General features: G+C 37.3%; 1 protein-coding gene across 1 annotated transcript in view; it reads right to left on the bottom strand.

Annotated features, from left to right (window-relative positions):
• Positions 1-25,153, bottom strand: part of LOC113501497 (LIM domain transcription factor LMO4) — an 86,041-nt gene that overhangs the window by 41,709 nt on the left and 19,179 nt on the right. Inside the window, exon 2 of the mRNA XM_026882671.1 lies at positions 13,159-13,523. Within this exon, the coding sequence (XP_026738472.1) occupies positions 13,159-13,451 (293 nt within the window). The 5' untranslated portion in view covers positions 13,452-13,523. The remainder of the gene's footprint in view (positions 1-13,158; positions 13,524-25,153) is intronic.

Genomic DNA, 25,153 nt, shown 5'->3' on the forward strand with positions numbered 1-25,153 from the left:
TGAACTCAGTCTCCTTGTGGTACTGTCAAAATACAAATGTGCACCTTATGGTGTTAAGGATAGAGTTAATTGTTATTTGTGAGTCGTTGGAAGTTCGACCTTCAATTGTTTTAGAAAATTACAACGGCTATTGTCGTTAATAGAGTATTACAAATGTATTTGTTACTGACCTCTGAGGAAGATCATATTTTTTTGTGTATTTATAAAATAAACTGATTATAGAAAACGAATATAAAATAACGTTTACCGATACGTATAAGTACATGTGAATTTACTTATATTTTTTATACATTGAAGCTTCATATCCGTCTAATAAAATGCAACGGCTTGCTTAAATGCAAATTGAATCTACAATTTTCATACAAAAAATGCTTACGACATAAATAAATTCATACAAAACGTATCTAATTAGGAGACGCGTTTAAAAAAAAAACAATCATTAATTTATCCGTTAAAGGTGTATGTTTTGAATATTTAAAATACCGTACAAGTGCCTACATTATTTCTCCTTCCTTTACCAATTATCCCATAAATTATGTTTAATTTGCATTATAGACAACATAAATAGAATTCCTACATAGTTACACCTTTCCGTGGCATCTCTATTAGAGTTATGCTAACTACATATTAAAATTCATTAGAAAACATAGAATTATTCAAATCGTTTTACACAGCACTTAGAATTATATTAAGTGAAATAAACTACTAACAAATGATTTTGTTGGTGTTAGTGTTAGTAGTGTCACTAATTTTATAAATAACGACCCAATTTTAAGGCGGGAAAATTATGTTACATTTCTTTATGGCCAGTTCGCTAACGAAATATTACATCGATTCTATTTTCGAACTTGAAAGGGATTTCGATTTTTTTTATCTATTTTATGGCTTTTATCTGTGATTTGTTTTTATTTTAGTAAATTAAATAATTCTCTTCTGAGGTTCTGAATTTAATTAATATTTAATTTTATTTTAAAATTGTTTTCCTCTTTTTTAATACTTTTTATTTACGATTTGATAGGTAGCGGAATTATTGAAAATATGTTATCCTGTTTATTTCTTGACATTAATTAAATTATACCTGCTACGCATAGACAAACTGTAATTATGGATTTTCCTGTGCTCTGTAACGTTTCTAGCGAAAGGGTTGCGTAATAATTAAATCGCATGTGCAGCTGTAGCGAACAGGCTGGCTGTTAGTAATAATAATTACGAAATATTAGGAGTAAATATTTATTGAATATAGCCTCATGTTGAACCTCCAAATTTACATAGAGATAAACGCCATTACTGAATAAACTATAAATTTTGTGTTTCTTTTTTAAAATCGAAAAAATAGTTCTTTTTTAATTTTATTTTTAAGTATTATCTTACGACCTATCTTGTCGCAGTTCTGGTTATAAGCCTCTACTTTCTGCTATTCTAATCGTAATAGGTAATGAATCTGTAGATTGACTATTATGAAAACGACTAAGTATGTTAATTCAACAAACATTCTAGTACAGGTTTGTAAAACACCATTCATTTGTTAGATAAGACTGGTGTTTTCTTGGGCGGCTAGAAAGAAGATGAAAGTAACATCTTTCAATGCTCCTGTAACACACTAACCTCTTTGCAGGACTGTGCATTAAGTCATATACACACTTGAAGCAAAAATATTCCGAAGACGACTCCGTAAACGCACGTAAGTTTTATTGTCGGTTTTCTTAAAGATTGATGTATTTTCACCATAATCTTATGATAAAAATCTATATTGTCAAAACTTTTTAAACAACACTTCATGAAATCATAAATGACAACTGCAGTAGAATAGAAAATCAAATACCAAAAATCACTTGAAATAAAATTAAAAACCCTTTTCAGTAATGTCAATGTTATTATAAAGTGTAAGCGAGCCGGCTGCCCGGCTCTCCGGCTCTCCGGCACCGTGTCTGTCGGATGCGGCACAAAAGCGACGTTTTTTCCTCGTAATAGACGTCCCGCCGACATCATTAACGTATCGACAAAGTCGGCCGCAGTTATTCGCTAATGTGACAACAACAGAGAAAGCCCGCCACAAATGAGGGACCATCTTTTCGGCTTAGGATTTGGGCACACTGCGGTTTTGCAGCCGACTGGCCACTTCGTCTGCTCGTAAATTCAGTAAGAGTGCCATTGTAATCATGAGAAAAGGAGGTTGTGTTGAAATTGAAGTTTGTTAAAACAACCGTATTCATTAGATAGATACAATGAATCCCAGTTATAAAAAGGTTCATATAAAAACAACGCTTATCAAGATGCTCTTTAGTTAATTAAGCATTAAAGTGCATTATATACACTTAATTAAAACGAAAGGAATCTAATTTACCTACCGTTAACCACCAGCAAATATAATTTATTTCTAATTAGTCGAAAAGCAAAACATTATCTTACAATCTGCACTACCATTAACCGTTTAACCCCGAAACAAAGGCAACAAGAACGACCTCTACAAAGTGCAGGTGTTTTTAATTATAATTGTAATTTAATTAAATTATAATGGTTTCGCTAGTGTTTGCGTCCGGTGTGCCCCGGGCTGGCGGCGCGGGGGTGTATTCTAATCGCGTGTTAGCGTGGCCCGTTTTTGCGCTAACGAACAGGTTGCGTTAAGGCGACGTAGACGGCGAATCGACGGGAATTTCGCCTCATTAAAAGTTGCGACCTGCGGAGGAGGCAATTTGGAGGCTCGCGACGACTTCGTCCGCTACTTATTAACGACCCGACTTTACACTATCACTGCGACGAGTCGACGGACGTGTTCGCTTCGTCCCTTTATACATATTTTATTTGTATCGCGTTAGTGGCGCACTATTATTATTAGCAGCATCCCTCGCGTGCTGCGGTCTCGCCCCACCTGCCCCACTCGAATTAGTAAACAAACGTCTTTACGAGCGGTTTTACGAGCCCCGCGATATTTCGGTCTCGCGCACGCCGGTTTACGACATAATGAATTTGTTGATGAACTAGGTATTAGAAAGTTTGGAAATAGACGCGTTAGTGACCGAGGCGTATCGGTTGCGCTAAGGACCAGTAGCGTACATGTGTTTTATGAACTATTATAGTGCTGCACGTGACGCAAGACAACTCTCAAGGGCGACGGCAATGACTTCGTCCTGCCTGTTACACACTGTCTTATCGTAAACGTGGAGAAGTACATTTTACGTAAGTTTTGTCTATCATAACTTTGAATACCAAGTTACAAAACGAACACAGATAGGGTACAAACCCAAACGAGCATACAATTTTATGATCCAGTCGTGAATCATAATAAAGTTACGCCACAAAACAAATTAGGTCGTTAAACTTTTAATTTTTGTAAATTAGTTAATGATTACGTAATTTTTGTAATTATACGACGTGCTACTGGCGTTCAAGAAAAGAATTTAGGGCACACAATAAAAGAAGTGGCGTAATAACCGAGAGATAATAGTGGTAACATTAAGCGCTTTACTATTAAATTACAGCCGCTCCGGTACATAATTAAGGCATCTTCAATAAAGTTAAGCATAAATTTACATATCGGTGCGAGCATACCTCCTGTTATTAATAAGTAAGTCGTAGTAAGTTAGTGCAGAGAGCACGCTTCTCATAGTTATGGCGAGGTTAACACATGAGGTTAATTAAGATCAGAAGCGGGACCTATAACTAGCTAACGTCGCTACCGACACTCGCACCGAGTTTACTGAGTGCTTCCCCTTAATTGATACGATTTGATCGTCATCACAAGCTCCCGCTTATTCCCGGTATATAATTTAATTAAAATTTATGTGACGATAATTTAATTTATATCCGACGATAAACGTAATTGGTTAGTTTGCTCGCTGTGCGGATGAGGCTCAGTAAAACACACGGAATACTCAAAAAGCTCTGACAGCTGACAATAAAAATCTGTTCTGTTCGACAAATCCAAACAATGTGTTTTGACTGAATATGAACTGTCACAGCGGCAATCGTAACAAGTGGGAGTCCGGCTCTAACCGAATCTCGGCCAGTAAACATTATTAAAAATTCCTTTGACAGTGGTGGCTATCGAATAATGATTTGTGTACGTCACGCCGGCTTCCGCTGTCATACTTGCGCCAAATTTTCACCGGGAGCATTTTTTACTATTTTTTGACGGCCAGCCGGACGCCGGGCACTGCGTTTATTTATTAACGAAATTCGTCCGTCTATGTCACACGTCTCGTTCAGCGTGCGCGCACTCTGCACTATGGACTTTTCGTGGTCGGGATAGAGTGTAAGATGCAGTGGCGGGCGCGGGCCGCGTTGAGCCTTTTTCGTCCGGGCGGGTATCGTTTACGAGGCTGCATGGGCGCGACGCGACGCGGCAATGCGCCCGTGCGCTCCACCCATATCAATTTCGAATAGGTTTCCTATTCGGCCGGAGAGATTGCGTTTTGATCGTTTTGTGTGTAAAACTGTTGCCCTAAATTAAACGCTTTAATAATAGAATAGAAATAAAACTGGTACGGTTCTGTTGACATGCCTACATTGAGTGATATCGAGCGCACAGTTCCATTTTAATATTTCATTAGTCGATCGTCGGTGGAAGCAAACGTTGGCTATTTACAATAGTATCGTACGTGGCCCGGCAGGACACGTAGACGGCATCAATGTTGGGATCATCAATTACAAACTACTTCCAATTAGTGATAGTGCAGTAACAAATCAAATTTAACCGAGTCCTGCTGGGGAGTGGTTCGCTAATTAGAGCTGCGGGCGAGGTGCCTCCTGCGAACTAATCAGGTGGCTAAATAATGTAGTCGTGACGGCGTCGTTAGCGCTCGTGAGACAGACGTTATTAATTAACATCACATCGAGCCACCCCGCACCCTGCAGCCCCCCCCCCCGCACACAGCTGAGCGAGCGGACCCCGGCACTACTATCACTGCGACACTCGCTCTACTTAATACATTATTGCCTATGACGCCGACTGTACATTTACTACCTCAACAAGGCTAATGCAAATGAACATGAAATGTGTTGGCCAGTAGAAATATGATAATCAACGTTATAGAATTGTCTTAACTGTTCCATTGCAAATTCAATTCCATATAGGGCGTTGAATGAGGTAGTGAATGAGCCATTGATACAACATTATAATTTCTAGTGGCCAGGACGGCATACCTTAAGGCTGTTATAGAGATGAATGGTACAACCACTGTACGCTCAACGCAGTTCCATACTGAGAGAATGTTAACATTAATTACGTTTATAGAACAACTTAGTTATTTCAATAAACGTTGATGTAATGTTTTTTCATACATTTTTTTAAAGAAACTTGGGTAGTCATTCATAACAATTACAATCCATATTTATGAGAAAACTGATTTTATTTAAAATTAACAAAAGAAAATTGGAGTCCAAAAAGCATCTTGAAAATTACAACATAAAATAATTTACATTAGGAAATAATTACCGATCAATCCTTTTAAAACTACTCAAAACAAAGATAATGTTTAAAAATGGAACGATTGCATTGTAAACAGCCAGTAACAAGTTGTCACTATGCACAATTGCACTTATTGTTTAATCGACGCTGACGCCTACGACTGACCTATTTTGCTTAAATCCTGCAATTTGCGTGGGATTTCAAGTTGGCATATCCTTCGCGTGCATTTAAATATCGAACTTTAAAACCGGCTGTTTATAAATCGCCTTTTTTTTTCAAATTTTGAATATTTGCAACATTCCATTTTTTTTTTATAAACAATGGAGTTACTTTTTTAAGTTTTTGTCAACAATAATATTCTGAAACATTCAATTCTATACAACCTCCGTTCTTAAAAAGCAATGTTAATTAAGGTCCAGCTCTATTCCGGGGCCGAAGCACACACTGACACGTGTAACGTGTAGCTATACAGTTTATGATGTGTGACGGTGTTTCCACATATTGAATACCTTGATAGGGTTCTGTATTAATTAAGTGCACTACAGCAAAAGGATTTCCAATATTGGTAAGCTGGAATATGTATTGCATCCGTTTGGTATAGCACAAGCAAGATAGGTCGTTTCAAAGCCAGATCCTATAATAAGTTCTTTGTGAATATATTTCGGTTAGAATTAATTACAGTGAAAAGGATTTCTAAGTATGAGATATTAATTCAGCCAAATTATTTCTCGGTAGGAGTTCATATTGAACATTTTCTATTCAACAAATCTATCTATATTTATTTGAAAAGCTCAACTCAAATGCAACACAAAAAAATATAGAATTCGAACAAAAATTAAATACAGGCTGTTATTTTTAAGCGAATTTATAAACGATAAAAAATGACGCAAGAAATTCCTTGCATCAAAACTCTTGTAAGACTGCAAGACAAGACCGTCCAATTAAGAACACACAGTATCAATTTAATGTAACACTGGCCGAACATGTACAAGATTGGTTCATCTAGTGGATTTCTCGTGGCTTTCTGTAGTACACGACTTGTGGACGACGCTTTGCAAACATGTTGGATGACGCTCAACGACGGGCAAATTGATGACGACAAATATCGCTATATTCACTACAGTTGCTGTATGTTGACAGGTTTGCCAAGGGTTCGTTATTTGGTGGTTAGTTTGTGCGGTGTAATTATTATGTGAAAGGATTATGAAGCTTAGATAGGTTGGCTTAGGTGCTGTTTTTAATTGGGGAAATGTTCATGACGTCCTCTGTCTTATAGAATTCGGTGTTACTTAGAAGCATCTTTATTTCTCGGCTTCTTTAATGGATTTACTAAAGAAAAGAAAACGTAGCTAATTTAAATCAAATTGTAATAGTATCTAACAACTTCTGAAACGAAAAAAAAAAAACTATTCAAATCTTTTTCATCTTGTACCTAACATTGTTATCTATAGAAAAATACGCAAAATTGTAAAAACGAAACAACACCAAATCGTTAAAAATTAAAAGTAACGAACTGATGGAATTTGAACTATGAACATCTGTGTTCGTGAAAAAATATTATTTGACCGGAAACTGCAATATTAATTTGAACTCGTCCAGCCTTCGTGATTACGTTAGGCAAATATTAGTCTCACTTTTCCTATTGCATATATGTATATGTACATTGTTTGATAACTAAAACATATCAGTTAATATTTGATAGTACCTAAATTGTAATTCCTTTAAACGGATGTATTGATAATAAGAATTGTCTTAAGAAACACCCTGTAATGGGAGGGCAATTAATAACACACATATTTTTAAGAAAAAAATCAATCAACCGACTTGAAATAGAAGCTGTTTAAAAAAAGAATCAACAAAATCGGTTTATACAGAGAAAAACTACTATATCTCACTCTGTCAAGTTCACTTTGCGACGTAACAATGTCAGATAAGTTACGCCATTTTTAATTCAGATAAAGCTCAATTTCGTGTTTACCAATAAACCTAATAAACACACACATTTTCTACGCACTAAAAACAGTCACAGCAAAACAATACGTGACGAAATATTAATGATTTCTTTGTAACAATTAATTCTACCAGTTATACGACTTATGCAATGAATCTTATTTATCGAGTATGTTAATTTATTTAAATTTAAATCCATTAGAGTATAGTTGCGAAGTATCTATTTGTACATAGTTCAACGTTGTTGAAAATTTAAGTTGACAGATCGGTTTTGTAGTCACGTGTTACAATAGAAGACTGAGTGAATTCTTTTAAAAAATTCGTTCAATTAGTTTAGTTAACTTTGGTGTTGTGTAAACCTGCTGGATGTACTGTGTGGGGTGAGTTATTGTATGGAAAGTGGAAGACAAGAAAATCTTGGTAGGTATTGTAAAATATAGATGCTTGTATGATTATGGATTTAATTAAACCAAGTTAATAAATTTTAAATAGATGAGCAATTTTTGTTGTGGCTAAGCTTTGAAGATCCAAAAAAATCACAAAATACAGCGGTACAGAGAAAATATCAAAAAAGAAAAAGAAAGCCAGTGTTGCCAAAGTATCGAATTGAATCATACCAACAATATTATTAAAACTCAGTAAAAGGGTTGACTTACTTTTTTAGAATTCAATTGTAAAAAAATATTCTGGCCCTTTGCTGGACTAGTGAAAAACAATATATTTTTTTATTCATATTACATTTTTCCTTTAGATCATTTCCATGATCAGAGCCGAAATCGAAATCACACATCATTACCAATCAGTGTTTATAATTACGTTACTGCTCTCATAATTAATGTAAATAATTACCCACTTGCTCACATTTGGCAATAATTGGTATTAAAAAGTCAATAAAATAGTATTTTACAATTTTATAGGCACCCACAGACATTTAATAAATATTCATTATGATTGGTATTCAAATTAATTACTAAATTAAAAATAAAATGTGGGAACCGGAATCATTTAATTATTTTAAGCAGTGGTATTTATTCATCATAATATACATTTTAATCGTTATTAGATTGCCGGTTTTCAAAGGCTGAGAACGGGCTTGTCTAAATCTTTTGTCATGTCATAACAAAAAAAAAAAAACACTAAATGGATTATAGAAAACCATAGAAATACAATAAAAAAAACTTTGGAAAAAAAGTCTAACTATCTAAAGTTGCACTGACACTCCCTAAAATTTAAAAATGGGTGCTTCCATTAATAGAAAAAGGAAAAATAATCAAACAATATAATTAAATTATGTTTAAAAATCGAACTGCCCTATTACTCAACACACAATAGCTCGTATATCTCATAACGGCCAACTGGCCAGTGATTTACAGATAGGTATCCCAGTCGCAGATACAAACATATTGCCGTCGCCACCAGAATCGAGTGCTAAATTGATCCTGACTAAATGCAGCCGACTGTACGAGTTACGGCCGTCGTTGACTATGCACCCGACTGTCCCGTCTGACTAAATGGGCCGACAGGACGATCTAACTGCTTTTGTACAACGTCCTTTATAATTACGACCACGATGACTAAAGGACAAGACATTATGTTGTAATTAAAAATAGGTAGTGTATAATGCAAGATTCCTATGTCAAGGAAGTGTTTGTTTGTGATATTGTTATTCCAATTAAGTGTTCCGGATTAATTATTCATGTATTTTTTTGCACGGAATAATTGATATCTAAATTTGCTTTACCCAACTGCTAATAAAGAATCGTATTTAAATTAATTAGCTAGGCTTCAAGAAGTTTTTGGAACAAAGGCAAGCTGTAACATACGACAGTACACAAACTCCACCAACAACTCAATTTTGAGATGCAATATCGTAGAACGCCGAGATGAATATTGGTAATCGAATTGTAGGCAAAGATCGTTCGCTGGACGCTCTTTAGTTTCTATTTAGAGGTCCGGAGACGTCGGACGTACGGACGCACGGACAAAGAGACAAACGAAATTAATCGGGACATGCGCCGACGTCCTAATCCAATCGCGTCCACCCGGCTCTGCCTTTTAAATAGATCAACTGTGGCTTCGGGCACTTCTCTTGCAAGAAGTTCGGAGACTAAGGAATAGTGTTCCAGAACGGAATATAACCTTGTTGATATTTCATTAGGTTTGTTTGACGTAACATTATGAACAGACGGCTAACTTGCAAGGATATTTGCAAACGGAGTCGCGGAAAGAAGGTGTAATTAAAGATCGTAATTAAGCACAATTTAGTTCGTATTTCTTTAAAAGTTTAATTGCGAAACATCTTCCTTCCCCGACCTAATCTCCTCTCGATCTAACACAACCAATTACCGGCTCGACACCCACTATCCGGCATAATGACTTAATAATTAATAGAAACGCGTTTTTTAATTAACGCCGGTATCAGCGTTTGGCATCGCGTATCGGGCTTTGGCGACGTCACTTTGCGTACAATGTAAATTTACGCGAGAAACGGCCGAGTTCGGGACACAGGGCCTCATTAGAGGCGAACGGTTGCAATTAAACCGCGCGTCTTTTGCGACTTAACGAGTGCCCAAATTGGACGGCCCGCCCGCCCTGGACACGCGTTTTAATAAATATACATTTCGACGTGATGCAATAAATATATTCGCTGATGCTATCGCTGTGAAATGTTGTGTTCCCTTTGGGTTTAAATGAGGAGTACTGAGACGACTGATAATGATGGGAGCGAGGGAACACTGACTGGTCGATGACTCGATTTTTGGTATTCGAATCGATTTAAGATGGCTTGAGTCTGCATTTTTAGTTATTTCGCAGATATTACTTATGAACTTAAATTCTAATAGGTTGGCAAAGTTCTGCGCTTTTTCATTAAACTCCTCTTAAATATTCAAAGATTTGGTCCGTACCGGCGCCGATTGAATATAAGATACTTAATAAAGAAAGCAAAGCCCAGCAACTTCGTCAATAATATCATTAAGACTGACCACAAGACACAAAGACGTTCATTAAAATTTCCAACAAAAATTTAAACACAACAAATCCCATCACAGTGCTTTGCGAATAACTGTAGAAGCATCAAGCATGTTAGTTAACGAAAGTGTTAGAATGGGTAAGAAGTTGGTATTTTAGAGGGGTCTCGTTAGGCGCGCGGGGCGGCTGATTGCCGATTGAGCACCAATTGCCTTGATTGACGGCGCCCGCACGGCTAACGAACCTGCTTCAGCGTGGACGTGCCTCTCTGGCACGTACACACGCCGGGGGAAGACTTCTTACAACGCGGTAACGCCATGTAGGTCAGTTATGCCGTGGGTTACTAGGCTATTACATTGAAATGCGTAAACATTGTACGTAATATGTGCGTTTTTACTTTCATCGTCGTTGACAGAAAAACAAATGGGGTTGCAGAACACAAATCATTGTTTAAAGAATCTTTTTTGCATCAGCAAGCCAAATAAGCTCACAAGGAGGAAGTCTGTCGACTGTCTTGTACAGTAAGACATTTAATGCAGCAAATGAAAATCTGTACATACAATAAAAGCTAGGAGATCCACCTAAAGACGATTTTCGTAGGAGCTGTACGCTGCACGACAGGTTTCTGATTGCTGACTGGCTCCAATAATTTGGTCCGATTGACGTCGAGGAATCCCCGCTGAATTTAGTTCATTTGTACACAATCAAGGAATTCTGTAGCCCGCACCGCAACACGCCCGCCCGGTATGCTGCCGATTGCCTACTAGACACATACGGAACATAATGTCTTCATTGGAACAATGAAAGACGAACTATAAATCATAATAAAATTTGAATTAAGCCAGCTTAATGTTTGTGTAAAGCTTCCGCCGCTGTTTCATCGCACACACGAGGCGTAACACCTCGTCGGCTAATTCGTACGTACACAGTAATCAGCAGCACGTAACATCATCAGCGTCTTTGTGGAGCGAGACCGCAATCCATCATATCGGGACAAAAGGAGGCGGATAAACGCGGCAGTTGTTTGCGTGAGAGAGCGTTAATTTTGTTAAGGAGTCTCAATCAGTGAAGGCGTGTAAGTAAAGTCGGCGCGCGACCGCCGCGGGAGCGATTCGAGCGAATTACCGTACCTGGAGGCGCGGAGCCCACTCGTTAGTTGTTGTTTGCCGAGTGACGCGGGTCAATCAGCAGAGACATGCACGGAACCGCACTTCTTCATCCCCCTCCGGCGCCCCGCACCTGCCCCCGCCCCGCTCGTTAGGCCGCGCCGTCTCTGTCAACTGTGAGACGAGCTTTATCGAATCTACGACGCACGACCCGCGCCGCGGTCGGCCCACTCTTCGCTCTAGTTTGACTCACAACCGCCAGTAAACAAGGGAAATCAGTGTAAAACGAATTTATATGAACGTCAAATAGAGGGGCTAAATGTCACGACGAGATATTATAGGGGTCCGTGATAACGAAGAGTGACGGCGACTGACAAATTACTGAGATCAAGATATGCAGCCACATCCTAAACGTCTAAAAAGATCAAAAGAAGATTGAGATATAAAAAATCTCAAACGAAAATGAGGCATGTCTAAAACAGTGTGTAGGAGGAAAATAATTGTGTAGAATGGCATGCGTTTAGCTAATTAACGCGCAGGGTCAGGCAGCTGCGGTCCACGTGCGGGCCCGGCCGCGCCCGCACCGCCGTGTGCGCCCCGGCCGCGGTACTCACCTCGCATGGTGAAAACACCATCACACACATTTATGAACTTTCAAATGCATGATTAGCGTATTCCTATAATGATGAAATATTTACTTACATTGGTAGACAAACTTTTTATGTTGAGACCTCCATACATATTTAATTTTGTTAAAAAGATCTTTAAAAGCTGCATGATTTTTATATTTGTGTGTTTTATTACCTTAATTGCTATTCGTGTTCAGCAAGTGGGCAATGAACATTTCAACATACTTCGAGTAAACGTTAGCTATAGATAGGTACTCGTGTTATGAACCCTGTAATTATCGACACATAAAAAGCGACATAGGTACGTTGTTATTTTAACGAAGTAAATGATTACAATTATTAACATTAACTGCAATTATAAATACTGATTGTACGTTATTCCACATCGATTAAGATTATGGCTTTAGTAAAACTTTAATGGAAATCGTAGGACATAATTGCTCATACAACTTAAAGTATTTATCGGCCTAGATTATTATGAAATATGTCTTATTCGTTGGTAACAAGTACTGAAATGTATTGCCAACTCTCAGACTATTTATCAACATTGTCGCAGCACTGACTTGCTATGGTTATTCATTAGTTCGCAAAGAGACATTAAATTTCCATAATCGTAGACACAGCCGTAACATTGGGCAGCTACCTAAACAGTCGCGGTGCGCAACACTGACACACAAAAGCCTGATTAGTGCGGCCTTTCAGATAAAAACTTCGTTGCCTACATCTTAAATTAGTCCTTAACGTTCTTTAACGAGACCAATTTAGTTAGTCCACGAAACACCGTCATTCGCTTGTTGTGTGCAAAACTGTTTACTTTTTGCCCTCTCCCAGGTAGAAAACACGACGGTTGGAAGCATTTTCATAACAATGCGCCTGCGGCTTTCTCGGTATACTTTTTTGGATGCGATGCGTTTGACAGACACGCTATTGTCATCGTCAGATGACGGACTAAAAACTAAACCTTTTATTGATGATCAATGTGAAAGATCGAAGCCGAGTCGAACACTTGGAATACCGAGCCGTATAAGGTACCAATTAGTCCTGCGAAGACAGACAAGTTGGAAATAATTTGATTAAAAATACAAATGGTGCTGACCTTGTGTAATCGCTTTTGCATAATATCATCCCGCCTTTGAAGTAGAAGGAGCGGCCCATGTCGGCGAGCGCCTGGCCGCAGCAGGCGCACTTGAGGCAGCCGTGGTGCCAGTACCGGTCCAGCGCGTGCAGCAGGAACCTCTCCACGATCTTGCCGTTGCAGCCCGCGCATTCCTTGAGCGCGGGGTTGTTGTTGTTGTGCGGGTAGTCGTGCCCGTTGGCCGCGAAGGCCGCCTCCGGCGAGGGCGGGTGTGGCGAGCTGAGCTCCGCGTACCCGTGGTAGTGCGGGTTCATGCTCAACGCGCTCGCTGCCAGCTTGACGGTTGGAGCGGGAACCGCTCGCACCGACCACCACAACTACACGCCCTGTTGAAAAACAAATAAGTCTCGTTATACAACTAGGTTACTCTAAAGTTATCCATATGTTGAAAGATACAAACTCTAAATGGCAAATAGTGATGTTTGGGTATGTAAATACATTTTCTTTGACCTCTTTGAGACGTTGACTCATTGTGTAATTTTTCTTGGCAGCTCATGGTCAGGCTGGATTGGATTCGGGCGTAGGCCTGCGGGCGGCCGCGTTTATAAAATTTTCCAATTAGCAATTTCATACAATTAGGAGCGGGGTGAGGGCGCGGGCGGCGGGGTGGGGGATGGTTAGCGCGGGTCGCGGCGCGGGGAGTGCGTCAACCCGATCCAATTAGCTCGCGGCCGGCGGAGCGGCGGGACGCCCGTGCCGTCTGAGCGGCCCTGTCGCCATAAAACTTAATTAAACGTTTTAAAACAAGTATTCATTAAAGAATAATCAAGCTTATGTAGTCATAAATAACCGGATTGTCCCGCGCGGAACGGGTGCCGTAATTAAGACTGCACAGAGTTGATCAAACGCACTGATTTGAAACTACCCTTCATTAAGAGAGCGCGAGTCGGGCGCGGGAGCTTCCGCTGCGGTGCAGAAACTAATTAAGAATAACGGACGCTTTAAAAGCGTAATTAATTTAGATTGTAATTCTATTTCTCCGCGAGTAAAGTAGACAATTATTTCAGTAGCCCTTTCTTTTGGAACGATTTGCTTTTGCTGAATGTAATTTGCTTAATTTCTGTGTCCAACAGGATAAAGGGTTGTAGCTGTGTTTAGATTTATTTCTTACGTCTGAATCGTAGGGCGTGATTAATTACCTTATCAAGAGCAAACAGCTATGACTTTATAATGAATGAGTACGTACTAACGAGCATATCGTGATTAATTAGCGTGGTGCACGTCAATTACGATTGCTGCAATGGTGTTGTTAACGTGACGTGTGGTTGCATCACGGGGCTCGGTGTGCCCGGTGTCTGCGAGAGCGTGTGGCAAGTCATTACACTTGTTGGCGGGCATGTCTAATGAAGGCTATAAGGGCGAGGTATGGCGTGTCCCGCGGTCCGCGGTCCTGCTCGTTGCGTGCGCCCTAATGAGCGGCGTCGCGTGCGCACCTATCGCACTTCGTTAAATCGCGCCCGAACTACGCAATCCAAGGGCCGTATTAATGTCTTTGTTTAGTTCATTCTGCAAGGCCTTAGGAATTTCAAATGCGTTTAGCTCTCAATCGCGGTTATTGCGTGTAAATATTTCTAATTACTGTGTGAATCTTTACGGCTGTCTTCTTTCTTTACTGCCCATAATGTTTATGTCGAGTATAAAAGGTAAATAGTCTCTCGATTTACTTAACTGTAAGATTGATTATCTCGATAGCAAAATTTTTGAATTTTGGAGCAAACATTGAATTAGATATCATGACTTCTAGATTAACAAGAGAGATATAATTATCGTCACTTTCAATGATGCATGACGGAGAGATAAGATTAGTATTTGATCTCTTTAGTTTGTAATCAAACATAAATAATGAATAATTAGAAATGATTTTCAAGATGAGAAAAATTCAATGATTAATTGCTATTCAGTTTTACGATGTATTAAGTTATGTTCTCGTTGTATTAAGACCTCTTAGTTTGAAATCGATGTTTCCACCTGTAGACGACAATGTTTAATAACAATAAAGAATAACTTCAAAACAGCCTAATGTCGGTGCTCATAAATAAAAAATAATGCCTGTTTTTGGGACACGGAATACAATTGTGCATAATTACTCAAACTCATGTCTATTCGTATTTCACCGTGCCTGTTGGGGACGGAATTGAGTCTTATTGTCGTACAGATTAAGGTATAAAGTAATTTGATTGATGCGCGTCCCAAACGTGGTGCGTGTTCAGGCTCGCGGGGGTGGCCTGGGAACTTAGCAGGTGCCGTTTTCATTATTCAAGCCCCATTGATTGGATACTTTGTTGCCGTTTAAAAATCTTATTAGCAACCGCCCGACAACAAAGCGAGCCGGCAATGAGCCTCCTCAGGACCCCTCTATTTACCTGTTAAGTGATTTTTTTTTTCAATTACAGCGATGAACTGGAGCTTCGAAATGTTTAAGGCGGCGAAAGTGTAAGTCATCTTGTTAGTGAATGTTTGCTTCCGCGCTTTCCTCCGTCTACTTTTAAACATTTGTCAGCTGCAATAACGTGATGATTCGACAGAAACGAACGAGGTCCCATCAAATATTCAAACGACAAACACTTCGCCGTTAAACTTGTAGGTGCTGACTATAAATCATAATCACTTTAACATTTAACAAATACAGAGTTATGTTGAGAATGATTTTATTGTGCTACATAACTAGATATGCGGTACACAAAAACTGTAATGTAACTCACAAAGCTAACGTAAGTAAACGTATCGGTCACTTGTTTTAACTGCTGGGTTCCCCAAGAACAGCCCGGCGCCCGCCCGCCGCGAATAATGTAATTAAGGCGAAACCGCCAGCGAAATTAAACGCGAAAACGGAATGAGAATGTGAGCCTAATTAGAGCCGGGAGCGGAGCGGGGCGGAAGACGCTGCAGCGGCCCGAAGGCGCCCGACCCTACCGGCACCCCGCGTGCAGCGCCACCGAGCCATGCGGGGGCCGCGACACGCGACGCCACATGTCTTAATCTGTCGCATACACAAAGGTCAACAATACAACCATATACAGCCAATCCAGGCAAACATTATTTTTAACAATATTTTTTAAAACTACTGGCAAACAAAAACCACCCTATAATTCTGCGCTAATGAGCCGCGCTTTAATACACCTATAAAATACTAGCATCTTTCCTGCTCTTTTTATATATTGCACCACGCAAATAATCACAGCGCACGTCGGTCGCAAGCATAAATCCAATTCGTTTTCTCTCACATCCATACTAATTAAAAAACTGCGGACAAATTGGAGCCCACTCTTCGCCCACGGGAACATAAAATATCCATTCCATTGACGGCACCGGTCTACCATTGATTAATTTTATCCAATCGGATGCGAATTCAAGTTTTTCAGGAGTTAATTGTCATGCTTCATTAGGTGACTGACTTCAGCGCTGTGTTCGATTACTGATTTATTCGTCGATGTATCGGATAATTTCATTTTGATTATTGGGCTAAAGAATAAAACAGCCAATTAGGTTAAAGAAGTATCATTGGCGTCAATATGTAGGTATCAACCTACTTTTAGTAAAGCACGGTGTATGAGACTAATGTGTGTAATATTATTTGCATATAATGACCGTTAATGTGCCCAGCGCATTATTCATCCGGCGTGACCTCAAAACGGCCGCAAGAACCGTTTGATCGATGTACATTCCCTCTCCATACATCTGTGTATTTTAAAATGGTTGTTTCATGATAGGTAATTACCAAAGAATCACGTAGCACATAGATAATTTTATAGAAATCATGAGTGGTAAACGACGTAATTGACGCACGACGGATCAGATCCGACAAATTGTGTGCTATATACTAAATGATGGTCATTACGTGAACGTCAAATAAAATACGGCTTTTAGTGGTACAGAATTGTATACAGACCATCTGATAAGCGCCAAAACATGTGACAAACAATCGTGAAGTTAAAAATTTCGTTTTATTTATTCAAGCTAGCAATTAAAAAATGTATTAATGACAATCGTAGTTCCTTTGCGGAATACTCCTCTATCCTCCTCCTTCATCGTGCTACTATCAGCAACCTACTGCGATCCCAGTTTGTTTTAAATTCATTACTTCAGCGCACAAGCAACAAAACCAAAACCTACTAAGTGAAACTTAGCCCCTTTATTAGCGCTGTCAGCGCCATCATTTGTTTTCACATAATCATCATTAACATCATAATCTTCCTCATATTTTCCTACACTTTCAACTATTTCGTTATTACTTCTGTCACGTTACATAGTTTTAAGTAATTATTATCGCCAGCCTTGTCACTCAACTCGTGTCAGGGTTTTGCATGAATAGTCATATTTGGAAACACTTCGTCCTTGCTTTGTTACTAGTGTATATTAATTAGCCGCTACGAGCTAAGTGTGATGAAAAACAAATGGTTCGTTATAACATTAAACATATTTGGTAAACTGTACATTAGATTGGACATCATTATGAATATTATTTATGGCATGTACTCTTGTACGGGTATTAATAGTCCTTGGTTTTTAATTAGTCGTGCGTTAACAATATTTAACGAATTTAATAATATTATTCTATTCATGTTTCCTTAAAATGGTTCGATTGATATTCTATTGGGACTCATGTATTACAAGCGAGTCAGAAGCGTTTGAACCGAAATGCACACGCGCGTGAAGATTGCTAACAGCAACGTTTTGTAGTACACTAATGGTTTAGGATTTGTCATTGCCGTAAAGCAGGTGTCGTGACGAAAAACACGTAATAATGCCCGTACAAGTGTAGACATTGTCTTCGACAGATCGAGCGCTCTCGGGCGTAATTAGAGGCGGCGGACCGAGGACGGCCAGAGCTATGAATAACACAGAACTACCACATCCAAATATTACGGCTAATAGCTTACTCGTGTTGTGAATATAGCCTAGCTGATAAACTGGACTATATCCTAACACTAATCAAACACAGATATCGATGTCCGATTAAATCTAATCGAATTTTATTTAATAGGGAAAATATAAATGTGAAATTTCGATTTTGTAAAAATTGATAACGATCTACTATCAGTCGATATCTGGCAGGAAATCTGTAATGTTGAAAGCTACCGTTTATAAATTGCGCACTGATAACCAACAAATAGATGATCTACATGCGATAATTTAATTAACGATGGTAGATTACGGCAAATTTTGATACAGGATCTGTTGAACAACATTATTAATTAAATTGATAAGAGTTTTGGTTTTGAAAAACAAGAGAAGGCCGCTACTTACACATGTATAATTAGGATAAAAAATATGGATGGCCCATTATCACGTGAAAAAGCATACGCAAATAGTACTGATCATTCTTGTTTAGAAATATTTAGGATTGAAAGTTATATCCTTCGATGCCTTTATACATAAGTACCAATATCACTTATTAAAAGTTTGGTTTGATGAATGGCGAAAGGTGTGGCTAAGAATTTCTCTTGGGCCGTGGGTGTGTATTACAATAATGAAATATGACATGCACAAGCATCAAACTGGCACAAATACTCGCGGATCGGGGTCGCACATGCGCTCCGTTCTGGGATCGAAAGCTATTGAAAATATGTATAATATTATAATAATTCGCATTAGTATATCAAAATGAATTGGTCATGAAATTCTTTATTTTATTTTGTGAAAAAAATCTGGTTCATTACCTTTACCAAGAGATTTCCTTCTTTGAATTGATTCTGGATCGTCTCTATAGATATATTTCAGACTACTTATTTGACTTCTTTTAAACATTTGAATTTTCTTAGATAAAACATCAATTAAATCAGTTCGAAAACGTTTACGTGCTTCTTTATCGACACTGGCAGACGATTTGCGGTTTTGATTAGAGTTTACAGTTATTAATAGTTGTGGGGATATATTTAGCAATCAAATTATTAACACTTTTCTTCGGGGTCTGACTAACTCAATGTGAGACATTTAATCGTCATCTTTCTGAAATATTATAAAACAGATCCAATCATTATCATACATCTCACTACCTATACCAATTTTTAGTCCTACCTATCAATGTTTGACATGTTTACATATCTTAAGTGCTTATTTCATTTAAATAGACGGTGTAATTCATAAACTTAATATACATTTCCAAGGTAAACCTAAATATTGCAGAATCGTGTAGATTTTGTGTCTTATGGACGGTTAGGTTTGCCGCGTGCTGCAAGCGTGAAAGCCATCAGCATTAGCGAATAACCTTAAGGCTAAAGGCTCTACTGGAATATCCGATGATATAGGAAGGAACAAATTCAGTAATATAGGTATACTTATAATTTGATGTCAAGAATTCATTTAATTCCTCCACGTAAGTAGTAATGGACCTAAGATGTAGCCTTGTAGAACACCCTAATATATTTACAACAAAAACAACTTCGATCAATTCATTTCGCCATCATTTTAAACATTTGTATTAGAAAGCATTGACTTTTATTACTTATCATAAACAAAACCAGTTATAAATAACAAATCGCTAACTTATATTCGAAGTACCTCATCCAAAAGCATAGTTAAGTTCACGACTTCGTGAACGAAGCGGTCCGTCACGGCGGACTGACCATAATTGTGCCTCGTCCAACAAATATATTAAGTATTCGTGATAGAAGTGAGCTGTGTGTAATTTTAGAGCGTTTTGCCACAAATGTCAGCCGCGGGCCGGTCTGGGCACTTGAACTTGTTGCTATTGCAACCAACATGAATGATTGCTGCCTTCTATTTGGCATGGTATCTTGACAAGGATGTTTTATTGCTGAGATAGTGTGCATCGTAACCAAGCATTAAACGAAATGTGGTAAATGTTCAGGTAAATGTAATCAACGTAGCGTAACGGGCTGACGTCAGATTACTATAGTTATACGATCTTTTTCTTATTTCTTTTCACATTTGAAAACTACTGCTGTCTAAGGCACTCTTTCATTTTAGTTTGGTTTGTCTTATTCTAAAATCCATACCACAAAATTAATAGCAGGAGTTTAACCATAAATCTTATCTGTCATCTCTAAACGTTTGAGTTACTTACCGGACCCTTTCAAGTGATTTGAAAACATAAATTAGGATTTATCTGATCTCTTGAAGCAAAGTCATCTTTAACATCCTTTTGAGTATTAACTATAAAAATATATAATCCATCGTTATGCTTATGTTATGTTGGTGTGTAATATCCCAAGTCATTATAATCTGATGGTCACACTGATAACTCTACAACACATCCATTGTTTGTAGTGAATGAACTTGATGTCAGCATACTTATTGTCATCAAAACGAATGTATACCCATATTCCCCTAGCAACTAAGTTCACATTGTGGAATGCAATGAACATATTGAGTATTAAGTCTTCAAAAAGTAATGGATTCTTCTCCTCAACGGCGCCATTTGAATCCTTGACTTGTAAAAACTAATGTTTATGTTTTTCGCATGTTTCACGGTCCAGTTTTTTGACAGAATTGGTCTAGTGATGGCCACCCGAGAATCCACTTGAAAAAATCTTGAAGCTAATGCAGTTGAGTAAGATTTGACTGGTGACAGATCGAGTGCTTTACTTGGAATGATTTTTTAAAAATTTAGTAAAATACAAAAAACCAAGGCTGAGAAACTATAAGTACTTCTTAGACGCTATTTTTACTTGGCTTTTACATTTCCATTCAACATATTTCTGTAATTAATTCGTTTAAAATTTAGTTAATGAACATATGTCCATTGTTACGTTATTTAGAAGTTTCTCTGTACTAAATAAATGTTTAAAATACCTATCTACATAATTGATATGAGCAATTTAATAGCAATTTTACAACGCACTTACAAAATACAAATAGATTGAATTAAATGCAGCCAACGTTGAAATCATTACTTCGTATAAAGTTAATTAGCCATTGTTTTCATAATTAGTAATTAAGTTATAAACAATGCGTAAATACCTACACGGCTATAAATGTTTTGGTTTTACAAACATGTATTTACGTACCTTTTGTTAATTAATTAAATAATGATAAAGAAAAAATGTTTAAGCGAATAAGTTTTAGTCTTTCGACTTTGTTCAGGCACTTTGTTGTAAAAAAATTGCGAATTACAAATTACCAAAAAAATAATAATATAAAAAGTAAAATCGATAAGCATACAACTGTTTTACCGACTTCCTTCTTCTGTCTTAAACAGTCAATCGATTCCCTAGCATGAGCATTATGACAGTCGTGTACAATAAAGAAAAAACACAACTGGCCGATTAGAAGTATCCCCGTTTATCTAATTTTTTAAATAAGAGCTTTGGAATAATAAAGAGGTTTTATACCATTAGGAAACAAGTTAAGCAACTGCAAAGGAAAGAGACAGCGCGCTACACGATAAAGAATGCCATCTCGCTTCCACAATGCAACAGTTTGACAATTAAAAGTTGTGGTACCTCCCCCCCCCCCCGTTTTACCTTCCATATTCCGTAGATACTTTACGAAGACGGTGCCGGGTTTTATTTTAGTTTTGTATATCCGTTCTATATGTAGATTTAGATTTTATGTTCCAATTAACGTTTTAAAATTTTATCTGTTACAAACTACTGGTTTAGAGAGATTAAAATGTATATTAAAACAAAGTCCGTAAAACTAAACGCTTCTGTAACTATAAGAGGTTTTGTAATAAATACTTTTATGCTTTATCTGCCTGTCTTTGATAAGTGTCTTTTCGTTTGTAACTTAATCGAATACCTGAAGTTAGTGTAATAGAAAAGACCAGGTCACGTGACTAACCAAGAAATAAGTGTCAGTTTCATATTTAAGTGATTCCTAACATCTGCACGCCCGTCGAAATATTTAGTTATTTACAAATTCAGACTTCATAATACTAATGACACTATTTGAGCGATTTTAAAAGTGATGGAGTCAGCTTCCAGTATCATAAATAACAGTTGAATATCTAACTGCTTCTCGTAAATGACTCCAATTGATTATATAATATCTAATAATATTTTTTTAAACTTTTTTTCAGAGACAGTTTTATCTGAATATCCAGATACAATTTTACCCCCAAACGATCCCTCACACACCCACACAAGTCAGGTTCCAAAACTGCAATAACGAAACGACCATCAAAGAGCTTATATAAAATTATTAATAAATAATTATAATTGTTTGTATGAATATAAAAGGCAATAAAATTCCAAGCAGTCTTGTTTTATTACTGTGTTTTCTCTTTTCAAATGCACATCAGTGCAGTAAAAATATCAAGACAAATGCTACTAGCATAACAATTATAACTGGCGATCGTAAATGAACAATTAGTGTAACGATAAAACTGAATCTGCTGTAAATACAAGCTTTTATGATAAAATAGTAGCCATCTTGTGTATTTGCAGGTAATATCGCCCATTTTCTTAACAACCTACAATCTCAATATTATAGTTTTACAGAATTTTAATTTTCAGTAAAATAGTTAGATCTTTAGAATTGAGATTATAGTAATTGTCTGAGTAATAATGTTTATAAATGGGTCTTATTGTAGGTCTGTTTGATGGTATATAACTAGTATTTTACGAATTATAGTTTAAGATACTGGATGAAAGCTGTAACTCTTGGACATATAAATAAATTATTATTCTCTTGGGAAAATGTTAGTTCTCGTTTAGTTTACTATGAATGCTGAGCTCTAGGAAATTCGCTACATGGGAGGCAACAGGTGACCACCACGACGTTTATAAATATAAAAATCCGGTCAAGTGAGAATAAGACTCGCGATTGTGAGGGTTATGTGGAAATAGGCTATTAATTTGAAAAAAATATTTGGTCTTGCATCATGATATTACCAAAAATATGACAGTAACTTAGATTTTTTCTTTTTTGTCATTACAGTAGCAAAGGAAAATACATTGACTGAAAAAAATGGTCGGTAAAATTAGGATTATACCGTAATAAATAATTTTAATAAGCTGTTTGATTTTAAATTGGCTTGTATTTGAAAAATCAAATAGCTTTAAGCTCTTTAATTACATCCCTAATTAATATAATTAGTCGAAGTTTTACATCACATTAAAATATCTACATCCTAAGCGTATAAATGTCATAATTTATGGTACATTAGTCGTGGCCTAGGACAGTTCTAAGGCTATTATAAACTAAGTGATGGCTGAATTTGAAGCAATTAAACTGTTTATAACCTGATCTATCTTAAGTATTGAGACTCAAAATGTAGGTACCTTTTTATATCAAACTTTGAAAAATCATTCTCTGTACAAAAATGAAGAAGTCTAAATTCCAAAGAATACAAACAAAAAGATCCCTTATATTTATTTTCATTACATTTAAAGTAGACAATCGCTATAATAGATAGGTTTATATAATTTTATTATAGTGTCCTACACGGTACGGATAACGTCGTTATTCGGTCACTTTCACACCGTTTTATAGCTCATCGCGCATCGAACGTGCGCCCGCGCAGGCCGGCGCACCGAGCGAGATAACTACGATGCCATGTTAATTTATCGCTTTTACTTCAACTAGACTAGTTACTTTCTATCAGATACGTTGCATTTCCATTTCGATATTATGTTTAATTATTATTATGTTGGTGCGTGCAAATAAAAGGTGAGTTTTATTTGCTATAATTAGATTTCGGTTATGAACGCTATTTAAAAACCGGTGAAGTGCGATTTGGACTAGCGACACTACGGGTCCATAGCAAATGAGCTGAAGGAAATCAAATTGGTAATCAATCATATTTATGACCGTACGAACCGCTGTTTAACCTCTAATTTAATGATTTGTTGTTATGCCAGCATCATTTCTGCAAATTCTAACTGTCTAGCTGGCTATAGTTCATGAGGTCTTCAATATCATATTGAAATTTTGAAAATCGCATTTAAAGTCCAAAAAATATATAAAAACCTGTCAAACCTAATTTTAAGAGCTTTGATTGGTTATTAGTCTTTTGGAGAACCATTCTTTCCTGTCTAGTAGACTTAATAAAATAATTACTACAGTATAAAAATCTTATATTTCCATGACAGACGACACGACGCTACAACTCCCAAACTATTAAATCAAAACGCAGAAGCAATTTCTCTCACCTTTTCATTTCCAACGTCCCCAATTTCTCCAGTTTAAAAAACGGTTTTTACCATACATTTTGTTTCTGCATACTTTTTGTGCCATAACTGTTAAGCTGAGCGGTTAAATGATGAGTTACCGTTAGCCGCGCATTCGTTGTCAACCGCAACTTAATTCTATAACAGGATTCTATTTATTCTGATTTACTTTTTATCTCACGTACGGCTAGTTTACCCCCCGCAGTCTATAGATTTCCTTTATTGAGCAATCGAGGGTCTATTAAAGTAATCACTGTTATTAGTGGACGGGTTTGGTTCCAGTTTTCATAATTGCAATATATGCCTGTAGTGTAGATACATGTTGCTTTGATACATCGTTCAATATGAATCTACTTCAGGGACTTTCGGGACCAAATCAATATTCGGCCTAAAAAGTACGCACGTTAAGTACTCGCATTGGTGGAGCTCCGATTCAGAAAAGACTGAAGCCTTTATGAACGGTTATATCGCGTTTCCAAGAGAACTCTTCAAAAGTCCGGGATAAAAACTATCCTATGTTCTTTCTCAAGGTCAACTCTATCTTTGTACCAAATTTCATTAAAATCAGTTCAGTGGTTTGACGTGAAAGCGTAACAGACAGACAGAGTTACTTTAGCATTTATAATATTAGTAGGGATGATATCATAGGTCAACTCATTAGCACTAATTACCTACACGTATTAAATCTTCGAACTGTTTGAGAAGTACCATACTCCTTGGTGGAAACCAAGAGCCAATGTTATTCGTTGTTTATTAATATACGGCGATTAATTATATTCTTTGATCAATCGTAGCTCGGAGCTATCGATGGTATTATAAAAGGTTCAATTATAATAAATGTAGCTAATTTCAATCAAATAATACTACTAATTAGCTGACAT

Source organism: Trichoplusia ni, chromosome 15 (genome assembly GCF_003590095.1).
Source record: "Trichoplusia ni isolate ovarian cell line Hi5 chromosome 15, tn1, whole genome shotgun sequence".
NCBI lineage: Eukaryota > Metazoa > Arthropoda > Insecta > Lepidoptera > Noctuidae > Trichoplusia > Trichoplusia ni.